Source organism: Plectrocnemia conspersa, unplaced genomic scaffold, assembly GCF_051122295.1.
Source record: "Plectrocnemia conspersa isolate PC_06_02 unplaced genomic scaffold, ASM5112229v1 ptg000009l, whole genome shotgun sequence".
Lineage (NCBI taxonomy): Eukaryota > Metazoa > Arthropoda > Insecta > Trichoptera > Polycentropodidae > Plectrocnemia > Plectrocnemia conspersa.
This window is the reverse complement of record NW_028277173.1, coordinates 10,711,941-10,724,350: the sequence shown is the minus strand read 5'-3', so window position 1 is coordinate 10,724,350 and position 12,410 is coordinate 10,711,941. Positions and strand designations below refer to the sequence as shown.

At 34.1% G+C, this 12,410-nt stretch overlaps 2 protein-coding genes across 6 annotated transcripts in view; one reads left to right on the top strand and one right to left on the bottom strand.

The window, feature by feature from the left end:
* The window catches only part of Nadsyn (NAD synthetase), a 43,237-nt gene extending 42,723 nt beyond the window's left edge, over positions 1-514 (top strand). For all 4 annotated transcript variants that reach the window (XM_088192929.1, XM_088192932.1, XM_088192930.1 and 1 more), the window contains one exon: positions 254-514. In XM_088192929.1, the coding sequence (XP_088049055.1) occupies positions 254-430 (177 nt within the window). In that variant the 3' untranslated portion in view covers positions 431-514. The remainder of the gene's footprint in view (positions 1-253) is intronic.
* Positions 515-2,838: 2,324 nt separating this feature from the next.
* The window catches only part of ovo (transcriptional regulator ovo), a 33,236-nt gene continuing 23,664 nt past the window's right edge, over positions 2,839-12,410 (bottom strand). The window contains exons 2-4 of one of the 2 annotated variants that reach the window (XM_088192927.1): positions 4,520-6,279; positions 3,923-4,354; positions 2,839-3,304 (exon numbers count right to left, since the gene is read on the bottom strand). In XM_088192927.1, the coding sequence (XP_088049053.1) occupies positions 3,119-3,304; positions 3,923-4,354; positions 4,520-6,279 (2,378 nt within the window). In that variant the 3' untranslated portion in view covers positions 2,839-3,118. The remainder of the gene's footprint in view (positions 3,305-3,922; positions 4,355-4,519; positions 6,280-12,410) is intronic. The other variant, XM_088192928.1, reaches the window with a different exon arrangement.

The following is a 12,410-nucleotide window of genomic DNA, read 5'->3' as shown; positions in this document are numbered from 1 at the left end:
GATGTTCAGAACTGGTCTCTTCTTCTGCTTTGCAATTGTTTACCCTTCTGTTTTTACTGAATATCAAAATATGTTTTAAAGACACTACTATTTAAAATTCTTATGATCGATAACAGATATGTAAGACAAACGCACTATCCTACAAATTTTATAAATATATGTACATGAGGTATAAATACGTATGAATTTGTGGACTGATTTGATTTTATCCTTTTTTTGTGTTTTTATTATTATTTTTTTATGATTAAAACAGGTCGCTAAACTGAGCAAGGATAATAAAAATCTTCAGATTCAAGATTTAGACAAAAATCTTGCCTCAAAACCCAAAGGTGTACTCACCAAAGTGTCCAATACGAGTGTCACAAATTTGAACAACGCTGGAGCTGATTCTTTTTCAAAAAACACGAATAGAAAAGGAGTTTTGATATAATTTCTTTATTGGCTAAATATTGTTGATTTTTTAATGTTATGTATACGATTTTTTTATTTTTTTAACCCAATATCAATTCCAAAATATCTTGTTATAGTTTTTGTTATATTATAAAGTATAAGTTAAGTTATTTTAATTTCTTAATATTTTTATATATTATAAATATTTTTAATATATAATTTCAAAATGTAATTATTGTTAATTCGGAAAAATAAAAATTTAATATTTTATTTTATTTTATTTATTGGTTATTTGACATAATATTGTTCACATAATAGTAGGACATTGCAACAATTGTATAAAAAAGATCCTTACACTATTACTATATAATATATGTAGTAAATGCTCATAAATAAAATGTGAAACGTTCGGACGAATACATGTGATTAAAATACATTGAATAATTTAACTGGCATTGTCGTAATTAATAATTTACGCGTAAAAAAGAAATTGCGATCGATCAATCAATCGTAAATGCAAAGTTTGTGTTTTAATCTATATTTTTTGCATAAATTACATATTTTTCATAATAATAATAATTAACATAATTTTATTAAAACTAAAAAGGTACTTAGCTTTAAAATTAATTTCTTTCTTTATGTAAAACCTTATCAATAGTTAAATAAATATTTACACTAATAGCATTCTTGTTTCGATTTGATGATAAAACGAAGATGTTCCCAGACATATATTTGCAAATCAACATCAAAGTCAAATATAAGATACATAAGAACGTGCTAAATGATTAATAAATAAATATAAATCTTTCATCTTAATGATCGGACAATTGATCGATTTACAATATCACAAATCACTTAAAAATAGAAGTAGGACTGAAAAAAATATCAAAACTAAAATAATATTACAAAAAAATAAAACGATAAAACACAAATAAAAAATAGTTTTTAGACTACAGCATTTGACTAATGTGGAAAGGTAAAAAAATATGAATTCGTAAAATCTCATCGCGTTTGATCCTAGAGGATTAAATAAATTCTTATCGTTCGTCTCTCTTAAACCTAATAAATGCAATAGAAAAGACAAAATTGGCGCATTCATCTTTTCCATTGATACAAATCAATTCTTCGCTGGCATCGCAATAACACAACGTAATAATATTAAAGCATGTTAAGCAAGTATAAAAAACATTTTTATAAAAAAATTGGAAGACTTTCCTAAAAATTCCTATAAGAGGAACAGTTGATTTGTTACATAAAAAAAGGATATATCACATAAATCCACATAACTGATCTCGTTTAGAATTAATTTTTCATATACGTGGACCAGCCATTAAAAAATCAGTCGCAATTGTCATAAATATATGAAAATAAAATAATTATTTATATATATATTTATATATAAAAAATGATATTAAAAGTAACAATAAATAATCTATATAATATACAAGTAACAATAGTCTAGTTGCCGTTCGTGCCAGAAAAGAATTAATTAACAGATCATTTTTGTTATAACAAATATATCATACGCGTCAAAAAAAAATACAATAACAACATTTTTCACTATTCATACGAAACTATATAGTAACTATTCGTTAAAATCTATGTTTAACTTATTAAAACCCCAAGTACCGACACCAGATTGCACAAAAAACCCGATACTTTGATTTGTTCTTGCAGTCATGCCACTTTGGCGCTTTGTAACTCGTGAGAAAACATCAAATGAGATTAATTCATATAATAACAATGTAAGATGGTTTTATTATTTTGGAGTGATCGAGTGAGGTTTATATTTGCAAAAGTTTATTTTTTGATAATGTATAGTTAAAATTCAAGCAATATCTCTCAAACATTTAGATTTTAAGTTGAGCTGAAAATTTCTGAGAATATTGAAAGTTTGTGGTATTATTGGGTAATAAAAGCATTGCTTTAGATCTTCCGACCTAGATGAATGAAATTAAATTTTATCATATTTTGTAATTTAATTAATTAATAATTAATTTTAAATAAAATATTTATTAAGTTTCCTCGAATTCTAGGGTTCGAAACTATGTATTTTAGTATTCACTAGTTTTATTAAAATGTGTATTTCTGATCATAAAGCTTACATGTAAATATAAGCAAATCGGTTCAAAATAGAAATGGTGTCTAATAATATTTCTTGAATATGACCATGGCAATTCGCTGGTGTTTATCGATCGCCAGAGTTGCATAAGCGAAAGGAGGTAGCGTGACATATGGGCTGTGATAAGAACAGGTAGCCTATCTACCCTATTAAGTAAAATCAATATTTGAAACGACTTATAAATTTTAATACAATATGTAAAAAAAACCCAGATAAATTGTTTTTAAAATGCGTTGACAAACGATAATTTAGAGACAATTATGCTGCAAATATAAACCTCAAATGATATATAATAATCAATCAACCAAATTGTCGATTGATTATAATTTTGGTGTTCTATATTACCTTCAAATAGTTCACTCGTCAAAATTAAAGAATGTTTACAACGACAGGTTATGTTCGAATATCACAATACTTCTACTCTGATTGTTGTAAAAATAATAAATACTTGTTACACTATTTAAACAATAACAATTAACTTCTATAAATGCAGATTCAGCTTCGTCAGGACGGTATAATGACATGCCTGCTTGACTATCTTATTGGCCAGCGTCGAATTCGGCTATCTTTCGCTGACCGTTACTGTTCGTATTCCGATGCGGTGGTCTAATTGTGAACCGGCATTGGATACGATCCTAAGAGATTGTTGGCGAACGTTGAGTTTGTGAATTTGAAATGTCGCTTATCGTAGAACTTAAGTAGAGCCGGCGAGTACGGATGCTTGTCCTTCAGGTGGATGTAGTGGATTTCGGGCTCGCTGGTCGTGTGTCCGCACTCCTCGCAAACGTACATCTGTAAGAAAAGAATACTTTTATTAATAACATGTTTATGAATTGATATATGATATAATAATTAGTTTAACGTATATGGAAATTATATTTGAGGCACGTAACAATACATATATGCAGCAATCCCTAAAACGTGTAATAGTAAGATATGAGAAGTTGGTTCTAGAGCTATGCTTAGTTATAAAGACAAATGGCGAATCCCGCATCAGTGAGGATATATAATAATGATGTAGAAAGAGTGGAAAATAATATATATTACATAGAGTTAGTAGCCCTAAAATGCTAAAAAATTTGTTTCCACATTTAAAGGTGAGAATGTTTTTTACTAAGCTCTTAGTGAGTTAAAATCCCGTTTAGCCGTGGAAATAAGTAAATCAAATAGACGATCGTTTAAGAGTGACAGGTACTATGGTGGAATGCATGTAACATAAATAATAATTGTCCTTCTAATATAAAATGTAGCTAGAATTAAGTGTTGTACGGGTTCTAGAATAATGGTGTCAGATGCTGCTTTTACGGAAATTAATCAATGCGGTTTTATACTGGTAGAAAGGTATAAAGTCCTATTTTTAAATAACCCTTATACTATATACATAAACTTAAAAAATATATGTATTTTTACCTTAGTACGCCTCTCTTTATATGCGTATTGATGTTGGACTCCGTGCACTTTGAGACAGTGTGACTCCAATGAACATCTTTGCGTAAATGATTTTTCGCAAAGGTTGCATTTGTAGGGGCGCACGCCCGTGTGCGTTCTGGTGTGTCGTTTCAAGTCAAAGGTATCATTGAATCCCTTCCCGCAGAAGGTACACAAGTATCGTTTCACATCCGAGTGACATTTCATATGCCTATTGAGTAGTCGTTGCAGGGTGAAGTTCTTCGAGCAGATTCGACACACAAACTTATTTGGGTCGTCTTCGGAGGTGGAGAGGATCGGTTTAGGTTTGTCGTCTTCTCGGCTGCGGGGATTGTTTAGATCGGCGGCCAAGGGGTTCTTAATGCCATGTCCTCCATTCACAAACTCTAACTGAACTTCGGCAGGAAGGCCCAACTGTAAATAAATAAACATATTTATTAGACATGTGTACAATTGCACGATCGTTAAAGTCAAAACTAGACAGTTCAAGCAAACAAATTGATTTAGGCATAGCGTTTTGACTGATTATGGTGTATTTTAAAACGATGAGCTTCGCCAATAAATCAATATGATGCTTACCCTGTGTTGCAAGACTTGTAACTTGCTCTCGCTGGCAGCCGAATCTCTGCGGACACTTACACTGGCTGGGCTGAGGCATGGATTTTCATGGTGAGATCCTCCGTCTAAAGAGCTGGTGGCGCCGGGAGAAGGCAGCGACATGGTTGTGGGAGAATCCAAATCTAAACCGCTTCCGGTGAAAGACAATCCGGGAGATAACGCTTGCTGTTGTTGCATCTGTACTTGGATTTGCAACTGTTGCATTTGCCCCTCATTGTTCTGCTGTAACAACTGCTGAGCGCTGAGTTGAGTCAAGATATCAGATCGGTCTCTGGATATGGAATAATTCGGAGGAGAGTCGTGGTTGTTGTATTGCGTTAAATAGTTCTTCTGATAATATTGTCTATTTAACATAACGTGGTCTGAGAATGAATCGATATTGTCTTGATTTCCGTTGACGACCGAATCGGGAGTCAACGACGGCGTGTCATGGAGATCGTCCGTTATGATTTCCGATTGAGCGTTCTCTCCCGGTAATCGTTGTAAGAAGTTGGATAAGTCCGCCGCGTCCGATAGACTGTCTAATAAAGCGTGTTCTGCAGGACTTGAGAATGTCAGAGTGGCTGTGAATTGCAGCGGATCCATTACGTTATCGACCATCATGGATTCGTCGTATCCACCGTAGCCTAAATTGGACCCGAGCGCTGGATCGAATTTGCTTTCGCATTCTAAATCTATCTCGTCTTTCATAACTATTCCATAAGAGGCGTTTTGTAGTAAAGAGTATTGTTTATCAGATTGTTGTTCGGAGAACGTGTTGGACATGTCTTGTCCGTTTTCGCAGTCCATGTTGAGGGCTCCGCTTATTAGATTGAAGTTGTTTTGTGATAAGAAGTTGCCGTTGGCGTTGTAAGCGTTGATACCGTTTTGTCCGCCTTTTAGGCTTTCGTAGAAGGGTGGTAAACTTCCAGTCGGAGGACTGTTAGGGCCGTAGTTGGATCGACCGTCTCTTCCTCCCATACCTCCGCCTCCAGCTCCTCCTCCGAGAGGTCCGCCTCCGGCACTACCGCCAGAGCTACCGGAGCCGCCTCCTGGGGCACCGGTGCCTCCTCCCCCGCTTTGGCTTCCTCCGGTCTGTCCGTTGCCCGATGATCTTCCGTGTCCAGCTGCTGCGACCATCATAGTCGGCAACTTACCGGGTGGTGCCAAACTGCGACCGGTGATCCCCGGTCTAGCTAGAATACTATTGGCGATTTTAGAGCTGCTCGATCGTCTCTGTTCTCTAATCTTCTTCTCTTCTTCTTCGTCTTCTTCTTCTCCGCGCCGCTTCGGTATGTGATAATCGATCGGTTGTTCTTGCTCGGGCTCTGTGATGAGCATCGTGATCGGGAGCTTGACGTCGCATATTTCTTTCCGCTTGTCTTGAGCGAGTGGCGCCCTTTGAATAACTGAGACTTGGTGACATCTCGGCGGAACTGGAGCCGCTGGAGGTATACGCCTTATCGAAGGACGCGGCAAGACCACTTGCTCTGTGCTGGGAAGCACCGGTTTCTCTTCTACTATGATAGACTTTTCTTCTGAGGTTTTTTCTTTGGGTAGAACGGGCAGGTACTCTTTTCTTTCAGCGCGCGTCAGCACGTGTCCTCTGGATCCATAAGGAATGTCTCCTCCTAAGATGGAAGATATGAAGCGACGCGCTGGAGGTAAATCTTTGTTCTTCGACGATCGAGATTGAGGAGAGCTGCCTTGAGCCGGCCGCTTCTCGTCGAATATGTCCGATCCTGAAACAAGACAAAAAGAAATTAAACTCAGACACAAATAAAAGCACAGGAGCTTAATGCAAAACGAGACCACGACATCAGTCACGAGCTCTCCGATAAAGGAAGACTAAAGAACAGGTTTCTGAGAAATCTTTCAAAGGAATCGCTTTTACGGTTTATATGCACTTCGTTTAAATTGCATATATTAAAAACTAATCCTGATTAAATTCTATGTTGTACCATAACTGTCCCAATTAATAAAATTAATCGAATAATATTATTGTATTATAATATATGTATTAATACTTGATCTATACATAGATACTAACAACTCTGATTTTATAGTTCCCTGGTGATTTTTCAACGGACATTATACTATATATAGTACGAAAGCAAAGAGCGGGATGGTGAATTATCAGAGCGAAATGGCAAACGCATTTAAATGCATTCTGCGCAGAAATCTGAGAATCCTCGGTAGTGCATTGTGTCGACGCAGGTCATATATTTTTTGCTGCGCTCGTGCAATTCGGTCGCATTCGGACCTTTTCTACGAAACTTATTTTTTTCACTACAAAACCAGTAAAAGTGTACGGTGGTGAATTTATTTCACGCACCAGTCAATCGGTTCTTTCCCACGTCCAGCAGTTGAGGTAGGAGCCCTTTCCCTTGCAGCCTTGGAGCGTCAAGGGCACCAGGTCACGCCCCAGCGGCTCCTCTAAATGCATCGCGCTAGTAAAGTACAAAGTCACGGTACTTCCATTTTGAAGAACCAGAATTCTTCGAAGCGATTACTCCGACCTCTAAAACGAGAGGTACCTCCAGTCAGGAAGTGCGTCCAGTTTGAAAAGCCTCACGTTCGCCTTCAAAGTTCGTTATATTACAATTACAACCGAGATGGGTTGATATTGTTGATAATAAAAGCATTTTAAGAAGTAACAGATAACATTCCATTTCGTCGGCCCTTTGGGGTATTGTGAACGAAATAGAAAGTACCTGGAGTAGGTATAAAAGTAGCATAAGAAAAAGGAGTTGAGCTTTTTGGCTAAAATGTAAAGGTTTTATTGCAGCAAAAAATGTGAAACTTCGTGCAAAGTGAAATCAATGATAATACAAAATTGAGGGGCTTGAAAAAATATTTATTTATATTGTTTTAGTTAAAGATTTATTTATTTTAATATTTTCTCAAATTAAGTACAGATTATCGTGCATGCGATATGTAGGTTAGAGAGTAGAATTATTATTTATTTTTATTTAAAATAAATAATAACACAGAGACCACTCGAATCCCAGCCGTTTAAACTACTACATTGATACGGTTGCGGCAGGGATTAAGAAACAGTTACTATCATAAGTCATTTTTATATATTTTTACTATCAAAAGAAAATATGTAGCTATTTTACTCGCTCTTGACCAATTTGACGCTTGATAAATTTAGTCTGGTATTATATTATCAATTAAAAATGATATTTTTGCAACTGATAAAGAGTTCATAGATATCAACCTCATATTTTCTTCCAAAAATTGTATAACACTGTCATATAATGCTACAAAACGAGACAAGCACGCACGTTTTGCAAGCCAACGAAATTCGGTGTGTAAAAGTAGCTTAATAAATTGCTCATTATTGTTTTCATTTTTAGCATTATATTTGATCTAATTTATGGCTCTAATTATTATATAATATTTATAGATGAATGGTGTATCACACAAGAATATATAAAACACTTTTTCCTTCAAATTAGCAATAAATCCAATCATTGATGTTGACATGTAACAATATCGTATGATTTCACAGCATTACATATTAATAACCCTTTTGTATTTTTGAAAAACATTTTTTCTTGTGGTGTATTGTTTTCATCCAGGTATTGTACATATATCATCAATAAAGAATTATTATCTGCAATAGTCGACTGGTCCAGTTATATGGAAAATGAAGAGTTTTAGAGAATAGTTACAAGTTTTCTTTCAACGTTAATTGTATTTAATCAATTTTTCTGTTAATGTTAGCATCACTTTTGACAAAATAATCACTCACTGTCTACTATGGAAGCTTTAACTGCCCACAAGTAGACGGTACGGATCAGGTTGACGATCGCTGATACACATACCTCATTATCACACTTTTACATAATTGAAAATCTCTCCTCGTTCCGCACACTACTATTTATACCATATGCTTCTAAGGTTTTTCCTCCGCTGTCAAACACATTATTTTCCACACACAGACAGAGCATTTGAATCGCAAATTGCGGCCGAGCTGTTTGCAAATCGAGGTTTTTGCACCTACGTCCGTCGATGACCGTCGTTTTATTGTCTGCCGCCGATAAAATAGTCATTGTGCGTCTTCGATAACCCACTAATGCCAATTACACACTTGCGTATCATTTTAAAACAATCGTCGGTTTTTTAGACCCCGTTCCGCGAGCGGCCCTTTGTGACCTTACGTGATATTGTAATTATCAGTACTGTGAATGCAAAACACGTAAAACACGTGTATGAGACGTAATAAAAAAACAATGGGAATAATAGGATGAGGTCTTACGATCTCGCGCTTCATTATAATCGTAAATTCGTTGGAGGCAGATTGCATATTATTGTGAAATCTTACGTGGGTATATTTTAAAATATAACACAGTACATTAAGGTTTGTGTATATTTTTAATATTCTCCTGTAAACTATAAAATGTTTATAAACCACCTATTGTATCTAATTTTAATGCTTATTTCTATATCAACAATTTTTTCTCTATAAAACGATTCTATTGAAGATCCCTAAAAATACAACTGAAATTAGCGCTTAATTTCAATAGCTTATTACAAATACATAAACAGTATCTTGTATTTTAAAACATTTAAATTATCTCAGTCAAATACCAAAGGAGAGTGACATTCCATCGGATCTGAATGCATTACTAGTCCATTGTTTTTTTTGAGATAACGGTAATTATGGTGATCTCCACGTGCTATTGAGCATATATTTATATATTCGCCAAGTCTACTTCCTGTATGCGGCACACCAACAATTGCCATTTTATCAGCAACAGGTGCCAGGAACAAACAGCACGCAATAGCCGATAGTGGCTTAACTGTACCCCAACACCTGCCCGTGTGCCAAGTTGAAGGACAAAATTAACGGTGAGGTACACCATTTTAACTTCTGAGGTTCTTCTCTGTTTGAAAAATAAATAAAAAATACAATCTACGCGGACCTTGTTTGGTCAGGTGATAAGGTAATAGCTTGTGTGGAGTGAGTGGAGGCATTATCACTCGACCCCATTAGTGACAAATGCGTTTGTCTTTCTTTCGGTTCTGATTTCGGCACCGGTTCCGACACGTGTCTTCTATTTGTGTCATTATCGTGCTGACACACGGTTGTGAACAATTGAGGTGTTAAATGCACTTAAGGTATGAAATCCTAACATATTTATAAATCAAGTAATTCATATTCAAGTTTTATGGCAGCGCAATAACACCACGTGTCACACATAAATATTACTATAACATGTCAGCAAACAAATAACTACAGAAGCAGACTTAATACATCTCCATAAGGTAGTGTCAGATTTATCAATTGAACCCACCCTTTCATTCAATATTTGGATCATCCAATGGAGTCTAAAAACGATATTTTTTTCTTATTGAATCCACTGCGGTCCAATCTATTTAATCACAAAAATTAGGCTTCTTACCTATTATTTATATATAATTTATTTTGAGTACACTCTGTACCCGTTCTAGATGTTGGGACCACTACCTGAAAAAAAGCACCCAGGAATGCAATGACAAAAGAACGAATGTTTCACTCTATCCTTGTAAATAGTATTTAGTTAATTGTTCACTATTGTGATTCACATAACACCAATGATTCTCAACATATTTTTAATCACACCCAACTACAATACACGACGGTCTTAATTGCATTCACAAAAAACGTACATAAACACCTCTGGCTTCATGCCAGGACAATAATAAAAAGGGGATATTTGTAGTAATTTTAATTATAAAAAAATGTAAGTCGCCATCAAAAATACAATAAAAATTACAGATTATCTTATTTTAATTAAAATTAATTATTTAGGCAAACATCTTATTATACAGTGCAATTAATATAGATATTACCTTTTCGGGGTATCAAATTCACCACTCAACGATAAAGAGAAACCTGAGTAAATAATAAAATTATTACATTTCATACTATCTCATTCTCAGAACCACAAAGAATATAAGCAAATTTCAAGTTAAAAAATAACAACTAAAAATTATTTCGTGGAATATAATGTTCGTACAGATTTCGAGTTAAAACGTTTGTCGCATCTTTTTTCATTAGCGCTTGTCCTAAATCAGACAATAGTCCATTCTCTATTGTATATGATTTTACGTTTCGCCTGAACTAAAAGTGTTAAGAAACAAAGTGATTTAAAATGTTCAGGTAGAAGACTTTAAAAATCAAAGAGCACCGACGCGACGGCTAAATTTGATCCTAATACCAAAAAGGGATGCTTTATAGAATAATATAATATATTTTCATCGGCTTATTTAACGCTTAACAGCAGCAGCGTTAAAAAAGATTAGCGATGAAACGGGTTTTATTAACATCAGTGCGTTTATATCACTTCGCTCAATTCGATTTTTATGTCACAAATAACCATACGTTTTTGACCTAATTCAAGATGTGATCAAACTCGAGGTTGAAGTTGCGCAACTTAGTTTTAACAAACACGTGCCGTGTGGCAAAAATCACAAGTATAATGTATAATACATATGCAAACATATTTTATACTTCGTTCATAGATAATGCATTTCGCGAAACATTTCCGGAATAATTGCATCTAGCATTGCCATGGCGCATGATACTGATACTTCTACATATCTTTTTGTCATTGTGTGAGATCATGGCGTGACACAAAACGCTACGGAACGTTGATCTCGTATGAACGTTGATCTTATAACAGTATAGATATAGCATAAAGACGTGTTATTTAATGACCAGAGTGCACTAATATATTAAAGTCATTCTGAATTATAATATTTTACATGTGCTTACAATTTTTTTTTTATTAAATATATATTTTTAAATACAGAATCACTAAACTATAAATACATAAAATAGGGTTTCTTTTATGGTCATTATTAGGGTTATTTTTATTTCAATGATATACATATGTATATATAATTTGCAGCGAAACTAAAATCAGCAATTGATATATATTTATACATAATGAAATCATAATCAATAAATCTAAATTACTTTAATTCCATGATGTACAATATTATTTGAGTAAATACGAAGCTAATATAAATATATACTTTATGCGTCATTTAAAAAATATTTATATGCTATATGTATACTCTGGTTTAATATCATACATTTCAATGCATCATCAAATAAATTTAATTATTTTTCTACTGCTGTGCAATACATAAAATACGATTCTGTTTTATTTGGGTGATTTAATTTCGATTAAGAAATATAACTACTAATCACGTATAATTTATAATCATGAAATTATAATTCTACTTTAATAAGCCCGATTTATAAAAGTTACTGCTGCAAAGTAATTGCGATAAAATACATTTTCATAAGTAACACTTATGCAAACTACCCACGCAATCTTGTTTGCACTCGTCGTGCAGCACAATGCGAATTTTTAACTCTGCAAATTGCCCCGCTCAGCATCCACATATTTAAAAGATCGTTATCGATGTGGAAATGTGCCGTATATACAATATTAATAAAAACCATAAGCCTGTAATATAATTCCAGTTAAAGTTAACTGTAAAAAATGAACCGAAAAACAACAACACGTTCGATCCCCAAATTCCACGTCCACCTTTTTATAAATAATTCAATGTTTACAATCCGTTTTTTATTGTTAATCAAAGCGAACTTGAAATATCCGCATCGCTCATTAACTCGTGTCTATATATTTTCGACTGAAGTTAATATTTACACTGTTAAAATAAATGTTTATTCATCGCAAAGTTATTTTTATGTGGCGTGCGATTAATTAAATCTGAATATGGCACAGAACCGGTTACAGGTGTACGGTAACATTGTGTAGCCGTTCTAAACAAAGATGTTAATTGAACGGTTTTACATATTAACACATGTCCAATTGTATCGTATGCGATATATACGTACAGTGGA